The sequence below is a fragment of the Schistocerca americana genome, chromosome 11, assembly GCF_021461395.2.
Source record: "Schistocerca americana isolate TAMUIC-IGC-003095 chromosome 11, iqSchAmer2.1, whole genome shotgun sequence".
Taxonomy (NCBI): Eukaryota; Metazoa; Arthropoda; class Insecta; order Orthoptera; family Acrididae; genus Schistocerca; species Schistocerca americana.
Window position 1 is genome coordinate 144611698 of NC_060129.1, and position 17035 is coordinate 144628732.

Below are 17035 nucleotides of genomic sequence, written 5' to 3' on the forward strand. Positions count from 1 at the left end.
TAGACACAGAGTGATGTTTCATCCTCCACCCAAGACAGTTGCACTCGTGGGCTCCATCAAAGATGACTCGCTGCACCGAAAATCTGGAGTTTACAAAATTCCCTGTGAATGTGGTCTTTCTTAGATCGGACAAACAACTTGTACTGTCCAAGAAAGATATACAGAGCACCAGGGGTACACACGACTTTTACACCCTAACAAGTCGGCAGTGGCAGAGCACCGTATTGACACTGGTCCCAGTATGTTGTATGACAACGTTGAAATTTTGACAACTACATCATCTTTTGGGGGCTCGATAGTGAAGGAGGCAATTGAAATTCAGTTGATGACGAATTTAATTAATGGAGATAGTCGTTTCAACCTTGATAAATCATGGAATCCGGCACTTGCTGTAATAAACTCAAAAATACGTCGTCACAGTGCAGCTCACAATGATATATTGACATGCCAACACAGATCGACTGCAGAGTCATAGATGTAACTCGCACATTGTGCACATCTCTGCCGCCGACCAACGTCTCTGGCGCATTTGCATCTGTGGCCGCACGCGCAGTTGTGCGGTACACGAGTATAAATAGACGAATCGAGCACTGGAGCGACAGTCTGGCGGCTCACTCTGAAGGTGGCTGAACGTTAAACAGCCGAAATATGAGAAGAAGAAGGAGAATTCTTGCGGCTGCACGCCCGAACCTTAATGGAACAGTCTTTGCACTGCCAAAACCTGAAGAGTCATACCACACATACAGGGTGTTACAAAAAGGTACGGCCAAACTTTCAGGAAACATTCAAATGGCTCTGAACACCATGGGACTTAACATCTATGGTCATCAGTCCCCTAGAACTTAGAACTACTTAAACCTAACTAACCTAAGGACAGCACACAACACCCACTCATCACGAGGCAGAGAAAATCCGTGACCCCACCGGGAATCGAACCCGGGAACCCGGGCCCAGGACGCGAGAAGCGAGAACGCTACCGCACGACCACGAGCTGGACCAGGAAACATTCCTCACACACAAAGAAAGAAAATGTTATGTGTCCGGAAACACTTACTTTCCATGTTAGAGCTCATTTTATTACTTCTCTTCAAATCACATTAATCTGGAATGGAAACACAAAGCAACAGAACGTACCAGCGTGACTTCAAATATTTTGTTACAGGAAATGTTCAAAATGTCCTCCGTTGGAGAGGATACATGCATCCACCCTCCGTCGCACGGAATCCCTGATGCGCTGATGCAGCCCTGGAGAATGGCGTATTGTATCACAGCCGTCCACAATACGAGCACGAAGAGTCTCTACATTTGGTACCGGGGTTGCGTAGACAAGGGCTTTCAAATGCCCCCATAAATGAAAGTCAAGAGGGTTGAGGTCAGGAGAGCGTGGAGGCCACGGAATTGGTCCGCCTCTACCAATCCGTCGGTCACCGAATCTGCTGTTGAGGAGCGTACGAACACTTCGACTGAAATTTGCAGGAGCTCCATCGTGCATGAACCACATGTTGTGTCGTACTTGTAAAGGCACATGTTCTAGCAGCACAGGTAGAGTATTCCGTATGAAATCATGATAACGTGCTCCATTGAGCATAGGTGGACGAAACTAAAATGAGCTCTAACATGGAAATTAAGCGTTTCCGGACGCATGTCCACCTAACATCTTTTCTTTATTTGTGTGTGAGGAATGTTTCCTGAAAGTTTGTCTGTACCTTTTTGTAACACCCTGTATAGTTAAGCCGAGACAGTCAGTAATCCCTTCAGTGCAGGTGCGTACCGGGTTCGAACGTGATTGGGCGAGATGACGCGAGTAGTGAGGATAATGCGCAAGGTGGACTACATCTGTAATGCATGGACAAGTTGAGAACTTGGGTCTGATGGGAGGTGTGCTAGGGTAGTCCCTGCAGGTGTGGCGACCACTGTATCCAGATGTCGCAGCGGTCAGTCCGCCTGTCTGGTAAGCAGGAGACCCGGGCTCTAATCCTGACCGGCACAAATTTTCAACTATCCCCACTGATTTAAATCAGTGCCCACTTGCAGCTAATGTCACTAAATCATTTGCGTCTATTGAGAAACTGTAGACAAGGCTGACTTTCGACAGACTCCAGAACGCTCCTCCTGCAGCCGACATACTTCTGGTGTCAGAACCGCGAAGAAGACATAAGAGAAATTGAGGCTTGTACAGAAGTGTGTAGACAGTCGTTTCTTCCTTGCTGTGTTCGGTAGTGAAATAGGAAACATAAATAAATACGAGGGCAGTTCAATAAGTAATGCAACACATTTTTTTTCTCGGCCAATTTTGGTTGAAAAAACCGGAAATTTCTTGTGGAATATTTTCAAACATTCCCGCTTCGTCTCGTATAGTTTCATTGACTTCCGACAGGTGCCAGCGCTGTACGGAGCTGTTAAAATGGCGTCTGTAACGGATGTGCGTTGCAAACAACGGGCAGTGATCGAGTTTCTTTTGGCGGAAAACCAGGGCATCTCAGATATTCATAGGCGCTTGCAGAATGTCTACGGTGATCTGGCAGTGGACAAAAGCACGGTGAGTCGTTGGGCAAAGCGTGTGTCATCATCGCCGCAAGGTCAAGCAAGACTGTCTGATCTCCCGCGTGCGGGCCGGCCGTGCACAGCTGTGACTCCTGCAATGGCGGAGCGTGCGAACACACTCGTTCGAGATGATCGACGGATCACCATCAAACAACTCAGTGCTCAACTTGACATCTCTGTTGGTAGTGTTGTCACAATTGTTCACCAGTTGGGATATTCAAAGGTTTGTTCCCGCTGGGTCCCTCGTTGTCTAACCGAACACCATAAAGAGCAAAGGAGAACCATCTGTGCGGAATTGCTTGCTCATCATGTGGCTGAGGGTGACAATTTCTTGTCAAAGATTGTTACAGGCGATGAAACGTGGGTTCATCACTTCGAACCTGAAACAAAACGGCAATCAGTGGAGTGGCGCCACACCCACTCCCCTACCAAGAAAAAGTTTAAAGCCATACCCTCAGCCGGTAAAGTCATGGTTACAGTCTTCTGGGACGCTGAAGGGGTTATTCTGTTCGATGTCCTTCCCCACGGTCAAACGATCAACTCTGAAGTGTATTGTGCTACTCTTCAGAAATTGAAGAAACGACTTCAGCGTGTTCGTAGGCACAAAAATCTGAACGAACTCCTCCTTCTTCATGACAACGCAAGACCTCACACAAGTCTTCGAACCCGAGAGGAGCTCACAAAACTTCAGTGGACTGTTCTTCCTCATGCACCCTACAGCCCCGATCTCGCACCGTCGGATTTCCATATGTTTGGCCCAATGAAGGACGCAATCCGTGGGAGGCACTACGCGGATGACGAAAAAGTTATTGATGCAGTACGACGTTCGCTCCGACATCGACCAGTGGAATGGTACCGTGCAGGCATACAGGCCCTCATTTCAAGGTGGCGTAAGGCCGTAGCATTGAATGGAGATTACGTTGAAAAATAGTGTTGTGTAGCTAAAAGATTGGGGAATAACCTGGTGTATTTCAATGCTGAATAAAACAACCCCTGTTTCAGAAAAAAAATGTGTTGCACTACTTATTGAACTGCCCTCGTAGCATAGTACAAGGTACCCTCTGCTGTGCGCTGAATGCTGGATTGCTGAGCATGTGTTTGGATGAAGGCGTTTAGATTTTAGATCCATCTTCTCACTCTCGTTCTGAAGTGTTTTGCTCATTCATTGCTGATGTCAAGTACCCCCACGAAGACCTTAGCAGACCCCAACAGCGTGCGATGCGGTGTGGCGTGATCTGATGTGCAGGAAGAAGGCGCTCGAGAAAGTCCAGTCCGTGGTCGGCCACGTCGCGTACCCTGAGGAGCTGCTGGACGACACCGAGCTCGACAAGTTCTACGAGAAGGTGAGCCGTGGCAGATGCATTTGCAAACACCTGCGTTGCTCCTGACAGGGATCCTAGTAGCCAGAGCCAAACTGACACACCACTGCGCTCTGTCCTTTGGGACCATTGCACCCATCTGGATTCCTGTCACAGTCCCGAGATGTTCAGACCCCAATGGCAAGGTGTTAACAAACAAGAATTCAGAGGTGTATTCAAAAAAATTATAACTATTTTTTTCTTAAATAATTCTATTTCTTAGTCTACATCAGTGGTCAGCAAACTGTGGCTCGTGCACCACACGTGGCTCTTTGTCATCTCCAGTGTGGCTCTTCTGTAAAGTAGCACATGTGGGCTCACATGTACAGTGTGAACAAAACTTTGTGGTGTACAGACAGAAGTAGGTTCTGGGCTTGGGCGAGTGCTGTTTGCAAGAAGTGGCGTTAAGCGGTGGTCTACGTAATTCGGACCACTTCCACTCGCTGCCACCCGCATCACTTTCTCTTATCATTACAGTGTCTTCCAAAGTGGGAGATGAATAATACTTCTAAATCAGGTGCGTGAGATAATTTTTAACGTGCTGAATTTCATGCACTGCAAAGTAGTGGAAGAAATACGTATTCTGATGAAGATTGTGGAACTGTTTCTCATGAAGAGTGGAAAAATTGTGGCGATCAGGTGAAGGAAGTTTATTATATTAATAATGAATCACTTGGAAGTGATTTAATCGTAACTATGAATCAGAAATAAGTTCAACAGACGATGATAGGGACAAATAAATATAAGCATGTCCAATAATAAATAAAAATACTTGTAGCTAAGACTGTGTTTATCATCCATGTTTCAGTTCCATATGTGGCTACGCTCCATACAAATACTTTCAAAAAAGACTTCCTAGCACTAAAATATATATTCGACATTAGCAAATTTCTTTTCATCACAAACACTTTTCTCGTCATTGCCAGCCTACAGGTTATATCTTCCGTACCGCCAGCCTATGCTTTATATCCTCTGTTACTTTGGCCATCATCAGCTATTTTTCTGCCCAAATAGCAAAGCTCACTTCAAGTGTCTCGTTTCCTAATCTGACTCCCTCAGCAACACCTGACTTAATTTAGCAACATTCCATCATCCTTGTTTTCCTTTTGTTGATATTCATCTTATACCCATCTTTCAAGACACTGCCCATTCAGTTCAACTGCTCTTACATGTCATTCACTGCCTTTGACCAAATTACGATGTCATCGTCAAACCTCAAACTTTTTATTTCTTCTCCCTGGACTCCAAATTTTTCTTTGGTTTTCCTAACTGCTTGCTCTATGTGCAGATTGAATGATACTATAAGCTACAACCCTGTCTCACTCCCTTCTCAATCACTGCTCTCCTTTCGTGCCTCTCCACTCTTATAAATGCCGTCTGGTTTCTGTACAAATTGTAAATAGCCTTTCACTCCCTGTGCTTCACCCCTGCTACCTTCAGATTGTCATTACCTATTGGGTCCTCTGCTACCTTCACTATTTCATCTCTGAAAGCTACCCATTCATTTTTTACTGTATTCCTTTCCCTTGTTCTAGTCAGTCATTGCCCAATGCTCCATCTGAAACTCTCAACAACCCTTGGTTCTTTCAACTTATCCAGGTCCCATGTCATTGGTTGTCTACCCTTTTTGCAATTTCTTCTGTTTTAATCTACAGTTGATAACAAGTACATTATGGTCAGATCCCACATCTGGCCCCTGGAACTGCCTTACAATTTAAAATCAGTTTTCGAAATCTCTCTCTTACCAGTATATAATGAATCTGAAACCTACCAGTGCATCCAGGTCTCTCTCACGTATACAACCTTCTTTCATGATTCTTAAATCATGTCTTAGCAATGATTAGATTGTACTCTGTGCAAAAGCTACCAGGTGGCTTCCTCTTTCATTGTTTTCCCCCAGTCCACATTCACCAACAATTTTTCCAACTCTTCTGTTTCCTACTATTGAATCCTAGTCCCCCCATCAGAAATTTTCGCCTCACTTAACTATCTGAAAAATTTGTTTTACGTTATCATACATTTCTTCAATCTCGTCTTCATCTGCGGAGATCATTGTCATATAAACTTTTACTGCTGTGGTGGATAAGGGCTTTGTGTCTCTCTTGGCTGCAATAATGCATTCACTATGCTGTTCATAGTGGCTTACCAGCATTTCTGTTTTCGTATTCATTATTAAAACTACTTCTGCCTTACTCCTGTTTGATTTTGTATTGATAACCCTGAATTCGCCTGACCAGAAGTCTTGTTTCAGCCACCAAACTTTAGTAATTTCCACTATGTCTGACTTTAATATCTCGATCAAATTTTCTAGCCTACCTGCCCGACTAAGAGGCTGAACATTCCATGCTCCGATACCTTGAATGCCAGTTCTGTTTTTCGTGATGACGACTTCCTCCTGGGTAGTCCTCGCCCAGATATCTGAATGGGAGACTATTTTATCTCCAGAATATTTTACCCTAGAGGATCCAACCATCATTTCACCATACAGTAGAGTTGGGAAAAATTACGGCTGTAATCTCCCCTTGCTTTCAGCTGTTCGCAGTACCAGCACAACCAGGCCATTTTGGCTGGTGATACAAGGCCAGAACAGCCAGTCGTCCAGACTGCTGCCCCTCCCCCCCCCCCCCAAGCAACTACTGAAAAGGCTTCTTTCTCTCTTCAGCAACCACACATTTTTCACGCCTCTCAAATGCCTTGCAGAATTGTTCCATATTTAACAATCGTATACACCCACTCACTCAATGAAAAATCTGTATGGAAAAATTGCAAAGTAGCACAGGTCACACCAATATTAAAAAAAAGTCAATAATCCACCAAGTTATAGGCCCATATCGTTAATATCCATTTTGAAACATGTATTCAAACATCATAAATTACCTTGAAGAGCACAGTCTATTGACACACAGTGTAATCTACCCATCCTTCCTTTGTTGCTGCAACTGTCTTTATGGTTAAGTCTTTTCATAAGATTCGAGAGGAGTAACATTTACAATAAACTTTTTACTTATCTACTTTTCTCGTGCATTTGGCTTCAGTTCTTCATGTCTAGGGGTCTGATTCTTGAAGCGGAAATTTCCGCATTTTAGGTTCTCATGGTCCAATTGATCTAAATAAAATTGAAGAACGTCTGTGTCCAATTTTTTTTTTTTTTTTGATACGATTGAGGATCAACAGCTTGAAGAAACCATTCTGAGGTATTCACCACCAGTCACAGTCAGTGATGCCAATAATGAATCTCTCCTCTTTCCCATAATTTTTTTTTACATTCTCCTTAAAAAAATTATTTATATTTTAACTTTAAATTGCTGTTATTTTTAAATAGAAAAAAAGGATGAATGATGAAAACTGTAAGACGTACAACATGTTTTACATCATCAGGTAATAGGTCTTTAATTCTGATATAAAATAAATAAATAAACAGGTAAAATCCACACTGAAGATTCTAGACCCGTTCCCCATCATGGCCAGGAGTTCGTGCATCTCCGTTGAGCTCTGTATGCAGATGGCACAGCGGTTACCACGACTGCCAAGTAAGCAGGCAGACGTTTTTTGCTTGTCGGCAGCAATTCCACATGAAGTCCGGATGCAGTTCACATCGTCAGTTTCTTCCATTCCCTTCCCTTTCCATTCCTCTCTCCCACCCCACCCCCTCCACTTTCAGTTTGCATAAAATGTATCACAGCTGTCGATTGCATGTGGTATCTGTTCTTTCGGATATGTCATTGTAGATCCAACAGTCTCTTAACTCATTTATCCTTACATGGTACAGATCCTTCCTTTAAGTGCATACTTCTTTTAAAATCTTTAAGGATTATCATTTTAAAACTAAGTAGCTATTACATTGCTATTTTGGCATCTCAGTATAAACATTCTATTCATCAGTTTTTAATTACTCATGAGTGCATATGCTTTATAAAATATTGCTTCCAATGCCATGGTATCATTTCATATTTATCGTGATTACAGATTCCATAAAGACACAAATACTTTCCAGTTTGAAACACTGCTCTGAAGTTTAAAGGATATATCTACATGATCAAGATTTACAATGATTCTCTTGTATGAATGTAAACACCAAACTGATGGGTAGCTCAAGAATAAAACTTGCACATACTGACAATGAGCGAAAGCAACAAAGGGGAAACTGAGGTTTGTTGGAAGACAAAACATCAGAGCTATTTCAAATCAGAAGTAGAGTCTGGAAAGGGCATTTACTCTCTGGTGCACTCTTCAAGTTTGTTTTGCAGAAAACCATTACAGAAGGGGAAAGTGCATTACAAAATACTGCAACAAATCATCGAATAAAACTAGGAATAAGAAAAAAGACAGTATCGAGTGCCTTGCCTTTGCAGATTACTTTACAGTCTGCGATGAAGGCATAGAATCGGGTATCACTCAAATAAAGCTCCTTGGAAAAAGTAGGCTTGTAAATCTTGGCATCCAGAATATAATGCACTGCAAATATCATAGGTGCCCCCGAATAGCTGAAAACTTATTTTTGGAAAATTAACAAATTTCTAACCTTTAAACATCACAAATAATTCATTTAAGCCAATTGACTGACCAAAGCAGCAAACAGTGCGACTTCCCAGAAGATGAAGGTGGCTTATCAACATTCTCCAAAGACATCGGCCATAAGAAAATCAGTCCTCATTAAAGCCAAAATTGTATATAATAAAATAATTATAAAGCCATAAGTGCATTGCCACCCTTAAGGAAATGGAGGAGCAACAAAGAACTCGAAAAAGTTCCCCAAACTCTCAGACACAATCCGGAGAAGGTGGACCGATTAATTTGAACATGTGAAAAGGATCCAGAACCGCTGATTAACTAAAAGAATTTACAGCATTTATTTGTTTATTTTTATTTTGTTTTATTTTTTTATGTAAGCATATAGCGTTGTAAGAGTGGAACTGTCAATCTACTTTCACACCATAACTGAAGTTTTATTTTCAATATATTTTCGTCGTTTACCATCGTATCAAAACAGTGTCAGTTATAAGGCAGTTTGCTAACGGCGTAATACAGATGTCACATCAATATAGACTTACTTGACACAGACAGTAAATACCGAGGCAGTCTGTCGTGAATAAGGATTAGTATTTATAAGTAGCTATTTGGTGCATCTTTCTAATAATCATGTTATTACCAGAATTTCCAATATTTCAACAACAAGGAGAACAAAACTAATTGTATTAAATGTACCCAAAAAATCTTAAGACAGATGAACATAGGTCAAGAGGAAATTCAAAACTGACAGAAATTCAGAAGCGAAACAAAAAGAGTGAGTTTCCAGAAAAGAGAAGAATAAAAACAGTAGCAGAGAGAGAGTAAAAAACTACTGGGAAGGTAGAAAAAAGAACCTGAATGTAAAGGACAGTTTCTCTAAGTAACTGTATTGCTTGAGCCACTGTTGGGAGCATCTGATGTAAGAAGGAAAAACACCGTTTATTTCAAGTGACTGTGTCATTTGGAAGGATCTCATTAGTAGTAAACAAAACTTTATCTGGTTGTATTGGGCACATGTGGTTCAGATCACTCGGCTTAAGTTTAACATCAGTGTATGCATGCGATACTCCACATTAAACCTGCTCTGATGACAGCCTTAAATGACACAGCCTCTTGGGAAACTTTGGTGAAGCCCTGAAGAACAGGCCTGAGAAATAATACTCTGTGTAACACTTGAATGATTGTTTCTTTTCTGAATCTCTGTTACTCCGTTAGGAACTGTACCACATGGTGTTTTTGCGACATTTCATGTGCAGCTTATGATGGGTTGATGGGTAAACCACATGAGAATGGTGGCCACAGTCTTGTAACGCACTTTCAAGGAACAGACGTCATTGTGTTGCACTCTACTAGGCATATGGATGTGGCGAATTTTTTGTCCGTGGTTAAGATATCTGAAGCAAGGCTTAACACCTACCCGTTTGGGGTACTCTGTGATACTTGGGTTTGTAGTCGTAGCGGTTTGATTTGTACGAGGTCTTATCAAAAGTAATGGGCATTTTTATTTTCTTTAAGAATCTTTATTTATTCGTCAACATCAAATTCACCTTTGTCCCCTTTAAAGTAATCCCCCTCAGATATAATACACTTGTGGCAGCATATTTTACAATCTTGGAAAAACTTTTCTTTATGGTGTTCAGCGATTCTGTTCTTATTTCATCAGTGGTGGCACAATGATGTCCTATCATAGTTCCCTTCAGCCTTGGGAATAGGAGGAAGCCGCATGGGGTCATGTCCAAAGAGTTCAATGGCTGAGGCAACATAATGGTTTTGTTTTTTGCCAAAAAACTCACGAATCAGCATTGAAGTGTGAGTGGGAGCATTATATCGTGATGCAATTTTCACGAGTGGCCACAATTCTGCTTGGTTTCTTCGGATTGCTACCCGCAAACGATGCGTAACTTCTTGGTAGTATTCCTTATTGGCCGTATAAGGGAGGATCTCATGATGTTCTATTTCGTTCTTGGCTGTTTAGCCATTTTCCATTGGAAGAACTGGGCATTGGTGTGGACCCGTACACCAATGTTTCGTAACATGTTACAACTTTCTTTAGACGTTCTGGTACGTTGTCGAAATATTCAGCAGCTCTCGAGCAATGTCTACCAGATGTCAGTTTCGATCGAAATTCGACAATTTTGGAACAAACTTTGGTCCTACGCATTTCTGCCCAAAATGTCCGAAAAAATTGCTTTCCATGAGCCAAAGAATATGCCGATATAATCAGTCAGTTGCTCCTGACGAAGACAATGGAGGTAATCGTCGAAAGCTTGAGGTTTTACCCCGAACTGAGGCGGCAAAAAGTCAGAGAGTGTATTATACTTACATCAGCAACCTCTCTGATTACCAAGTAAAAACTCACCGAGCACTCGAAAACATATATAACCTTTTCGACTGGCATCAGTAAACCAAACATTCAAAACAGCTGAAAATGAAAACATACATCAGAAGCATGTGTACTATCAAGACAAAAAAAAATTGAAAAATACTATGTATAAACTGAACAATCTGTTACTTTTTGATCATTTCTCCAATCTTACAAACCTCTCAACTGTAGATCAGAATTGTCAGATATCCTGTACCCAAAATGGAGTTTCATTATTGCAACATACTAGATTTCCATTCATCATCTCAGGTGAAAACAAGGTGATGTGGGCTGGTTGTAATAAACAAATATTACAAGCAGATATTGCAGGTGAACATGTACATTTCAGGCTGATAGTGCAAGTGATCTTTCCATCGCTTGGGTGTTTGCAGCGAATATTTGAATTTTCTTTGAGGATGGCATGGTACTTCTTATTTATCACAAGAACTGTCCTTGTGAAGCGTGTGCCACTTGTACTCACACCACAGTCACTTTGAGAAAAAATCACAGACAGTAAAAGGTGATAACATCCATACTATTTACGGCATGCTCTCACAATATGCACATCTTCCCTGTACACCTTCATTCTCTCTTTGAGTCAGTCCATTCTCCATTTCCATTCCCAAAGGCTAGCTAATGAAAGTGCAGGAGAAGCAATGCTTCCTTGCAACGGGGTGTCCCAGACAGCCAATGGGAAATGAGAAAGGAATTTTTCAGTTACACCTCGTGTTCGACTACAAACCTAATACATGATCACAACAAAGCGGGTGTTGGCTAGTTGAGTACATCCCATGCTGCACGCCTTCACAGTTTCCATATACCGCATTATTTGGCTTGAATAATGGTCTACCAACCAACCAACATCAAGTTTCATATTTGGGAGTACTCAGCGTAGTGTCACTTAGCCAAAAATAATACAAATGTACAGTAATTACAACGGAGCATAACAGGTACCATTTGTTCAATGCCATCACGGTATGTAAATCGGTAATATGCTTTTTTGGACATGATAACAACCGAATGTGGAAGAAATCAGGTTCATAAATAAGCAGTGTCCTCTGAGGACGACACATACCGACCAAAACTTATTTGAAATGTAACAAAAACAATGACAGTAGTAGCAGTTTAGTGAACGTGGACCTCCAGTAGTGCATTTTAATGAGTTGACATTACCTGTCACATATATTTTTCTTACCCTTTGCATCTTACTATTGGTCTAGATGCAAAATGGAATGTCTGCAGTCACAGGACAGTGACAACAAGGCTGGACAATTCTGGTGCTCGAGAGCCCCAGAGTACGACCGTCGTATCGTGGTTGGCCATCTGCACACCTCAGTATCAGTCTGGAATGTCAGCTGTGTCATACACAATCCGCCAGTGTGGTTTCCAGACCACTGCTTGCTGTTCCATTTTCTGGAGTTCCCCTACATGGCTCATGAGATAAACATAAATACAACTCACTCTGTGCCACTGACCACAAACTGTGCAACTTTTCCAGTTTTTCGTTCAAAATGCCACTGCTTGAGGTCTAAGGATGTGCTGCTCTAGTCCAGTTTCGAAAATACCACTCTGGACGCCACACGTTAACAAACTTCTCGTTTGAAACTCCTTGTAACTTCGTTTGACATTTTCTACTGTGCTAACAAGAGGCTAACTCATGCCAACGGATAGATAGACTAACTGACTTACTCCAGGTGAGTGTTGTGCATGCCGTGCAGAAAGACTGTAGGACTGATGTGATTGACACAAGCTGGACACACCAGACAGTTCAGTCGGCGAGTATTACTGTCTCACAACCCTCGATCCTCAATGTTAATGTCGTATATTCTCATACGGATATGGTGCACCGATCTGTGGGGAAAGTGTAGTTCAAACTGCTCAGTTCAGAGACTTTTAAGTTTGGGAAACACAATTCTAAACTTCTGTCTGGGCATATGAAGTCTTGATCCCTTTGTTACCAGAAACCTAAACTGTCCCACTGGTGGGTTTACCAGTTTAAACTGTGACCAAACCATCTTTCCATCACATATATGCTGGGATTTCTATAGAGTTGCTAGGGAGTGAGTGTCCGACCATCGCATGTTCCATATACCCTACAGGAAACCTTTGGATCAGTTACTTTGATGTAGTCTCGAACTGTGTCAGGAAACTACTGTATACCAATACCCAACCTTGACAGACTGAGCTGTGACCAAACAGATTTCTTCCACCCTATACTGCCAACAATTGGCAGTCCCATGGTCTTCCCTCGTGCATCATACACCTGTTTCCTTGTAAGCTACATTTCTGCTAATAACTCACCACGTGTATTACTTGAGACTGTAACCTTGTAGCTAGATGTCAGCCCATCCCTGTACTTGGAGAGCATGCTCAACGTGACCAAGTTCCAGACCAACTACTCCTTCAGCCAATTGCGGCAGCCTGTCAACAAGACCGAGTGGATCAACCACGGCTATGCGGCCTTGGTCAATGCCTACTACAACCCCTTCGAGAACTCTATAGGTGAGTATGCTGCGCCGTAACTGCTGATCGAACCTATGACGTGCAAGTTTCAGGCGATCCAAATGGTAGCTATTGTGAGTGATGGACAGCTCTCATTTCTAAGATTCATTGCTGTAATTATTGCATGGTTCTGCATGGCACGGTAATGGGTATGATTTTTTGTTTACATATTTCGTCATCTACTGAAGAAGTTGCCCCCCCCCCCCCCCCAGTCATGTCAATCTCTTAGATCTTTCCAGCCAAGAAGTGAGCGGTAAGTGAGAAATATGACTTAAATGACTTAAAAGGGAACTTACATGGTGACCCTCTTTGATTTTTTCCACACACATAGGATTGGAAAGTCAGTGCCCAGACATAAGTCTCCTAAAGTAGTAGGACACAATTCTCAAAAGCATTTGAAACAATCACCTCTCGAGATCAGAAGGTTTGAGAGCTCTGATATGTTCACAACATTTCAGACATATTAAGGCAATCTGGACGATAAATAGTTTGGACAAGAAGAGAATAGACACTTTCGAAATGTGGTGCTACAGAAGAATGCTGAAGATTAGATGGGTATATCACATAAGTAATGAGGAGGTATTGAATAGAATTGGGGAGAAGAGGAGTTTGTGGCACAACTTGACAAGAAGAAGGGATCAGTTGGTAGGACATGTTCTGAGGCATCAAGGGATCACAAATTTAGCATTGGAGGGCAGCGTGGAGGGTAAAAATCGTAGATGGAGACCAAGAGATAAATACACAAGCATACTCAGAAGGATGTAGGTTGCAGTAAGTACTGGGAGATGAAGATGCTTGCACAAGATAGGGTAGCATGGAGAGCTGCATCAAACCAGTCTCAGGACTGAAGACCACAACAACAACAACAACAAGGCAATCTGTGGTATCTAAGTGCATAGCATACAAGTGTTGTAAAAGTGAAGTCATTTGTTCAAATAACGTCTGTAACAGTTTTTCTTTTACATTTGAAATCTATGTTTAATATTGAATGCAAATATCAGTTAACAAACATGGTATCACAATTTATTAATAAAAACAATTTGTTTTTATTTATAATTCATGTTTTTATTGAAAATTTTGTACACATACAGGAGTCTCTATGTTAATGTAAAAATTATGCTCATCGGTTACACCTGTGAATCTTCAGAAAAACTATTTTATTTTCTATTTGATGTTGCACATTGTTGTGCCGTATTTTCATTTCTTTTGATTACTTGTATTTTCATAGGATTATTAATTAAAAGTAAAAATATTTTTAATTATTTCTCATAAAAAGTTATCGTTCATTATTTATTAATACACATTAACATGAGTTAATAAATATGAAATTTTTTTGATAAACTTGCTACTGAGGAGAACTGTAGCAGCTTCACAGTTACAAGACACTGACACCAAATATGCAGTGCCAGAGACTCTTTCAATAAGCTAGAAATGTTATGCACTTAACAGGACTCAGAAATATTTTCATCTTCAAAGACAACTTTATTTTTTAATTTCATTTTACTGCTTTAGGAAGTTTATAAGTTGATGTCCAGACACTGACCTTCAAATCCTTTAAGTGTGAAGAAAACTGAAGAACATCATTTTTAATATCGTCTTGTTAATACTAGAAGACAGTTACTGTGGGGATAAGACATCTGTTGCACCCTTATTTGTGGGGGTACTTATGAGGAAACTGTGCCTTGTGAACACAGTTTGAAAGGAAACATGTAGGATCAACCACATTAAGACAAAGCACCTATTTAACGCATTTCAGATGCATGTGACACACCTTCATTTTCAGCAATATCTTCATGAGAATCTCCACATGGAAATCATTGACAAGTTTTCATCCATGAAAACTCTCCACAGTTGTGTCATTATTGCGTAAAGGCAAAAACAAATAATAAGTCAGTAAAAATTTCATGGTTGCTTCCTTTGTAATCGTATTGTCTTCTTCAGCAGTAGCCCTTAAGTATCTGTGCTTCACATGGATATCTATCACTTCTATCACTACCAGCATTCACGCTCAGTATATATTTAAACCAGTCGTCTAATTGAAGTATAGATGCTGATGGGCTATGGGTTCAAGAACACTACATGAGCTTTTTGCTCTCTAGGAAATTCATTATATTCGAACTCGGAATATGCTCTAGAATTCTGCAGCAAACCGATGTTAAGGATACTGGCCTGTAATTTTGTGGGTCTGTCCTTTTGCGCTTGTATGTACAGGAGTCACCTGCGCTTTTTCCAGTCGCTCGGCACTTTGCACCAGTCGAGAGATTCGCGATAATTGTAAACTAAGTAAGGGGACAATGAAGTAGAGTACTCTTTGTAAAACTGAATTGGGATTCTGTCCGGACCTGACGACATATTTGTTTTCAGCACCTTCAGTTGTTTCTCTATGTCAGGGATGCTTATTAGTACGTCATCCATATGGAAGTCCATGCAATGTCAAATGATGCTTGTTATTTCTCTCAAATGGAATTTCCGTAATTAGTGCATGTCACCAGCTGTGACTTACGGCAGTTTAAAGGTGAAAACTATTCAAAAACTAATTGTTACCCAGCAAGCGATAGGGAGATGCTTGTTGTCAGCTACTGGCAAAGACGGGGAGACAAGCAGATGTATCAGGGGGATACAGAGAGGGGGAGAGAGACATGATGTGGTGACTGTGGTGATGAGAATGAGATGGTGGTGAGTGAGGCATCTAGTCAGGACCATGAGGGCAGATGGCGTGCAGAAGTTCTCTACACGACTGTCGGAGGTGGGGAAGGCAGAGGCAATGACTCAGTGAGAGATGATGGGATGACACCTCAGAATTGTGCTGGAGCGATAAGGATGCATGTATACGTGGATAGTTCTGGGGAAATGGGCATATCCAGCAGTGGGAATCAAATGATTGATGTTGTTATTGTTGATAGTTATGATGAAGATGATGATGATGTCAGCTACTGTCAGCAACGTTCCATATGTTTCAGTCACTCTCCAGAGTCACAGTAATGCATTCCACCAACCAACTCGAAGCATCTGTAAGTCGACATACACTGCTTCGGACGTGTTTCTGCAAACTTTATTCACATTATGATTTCCAATGGTGCCACATGATCATGTATTCAGTGATCTTTTCGTATATTTGAGGCTTCTTATTGGAGTAAGAGAAATGAATGTTAGTTAGTAACTATCTGTTACTGATGGAGAAAATTTTGACCAGAGCAGCAATACGTGCAGTGATGGAAGTATGTGTGACTTCCGCAGGGATCCCAGCAGGTATCCTACAGGGTGTGTTCTTCAGCGCCGACCGTCCCAAGTACATGAACTATGGCGGCATCGGCTCCACCATCGGCCACGAGATCACACACGGCTTTGACGATGAGGTACCTAATTTTTTATATGCATTTTATACTACATGCTTTAAAGGGACATAACTGTTTAAATGTTTCAAAATGCATGTTAGTGCACTGCACAATATGTAGAAAAGTACTATACCGTGAATACAGTACAGCTGGAATCAGTCAACTCACAAAAACACTAACGTGTAAGAATTTGTGGTAGTGATCACAAATGCTCAGCCACAGGCAAATAAAGTGATAGACATCAGTTCATTGGATGAGCACTAAGGAAATGCAGTCATTCTACAAAAGATATTGCTTACAAAATACTTGTGCAACCCATCTATAATACACTACATACTCATGTGTATCAGTCCTGTAAACATCATGAAGACAAGATCAGAGTAATTACAACACATACAGAAGCGTTTAAGCAGTCATTTTCCCAC

General features: G+C 41.4%; 1 protein-coding gene across 1 annotated transcript in view; it reads left to right on the forward strand.

Annotated features, from left to right (window-relative positions):
• LOC124553810 (neprilysin-2-like) overlaps positions 1-17035 on the forward strand; it is a 211150-nt gene that overhangs the window by 161324 nt on the left and 32791 nt on the right. The window contains exons 10-12 of the mRNA XM_047127792.1: positions 3791-3887; positions 13107-13275; positions 16513-16631. Coding sequence (XP_046983748.1) covers positions 3791-3887; positions 13107-13275; positions 16513-16631 — 385 coding nt within the window. The remainder of the gene's footprint in view (positions 1-3790; positions 3888-13106; positions 13276-16512; positions 16632-17035) is intronic.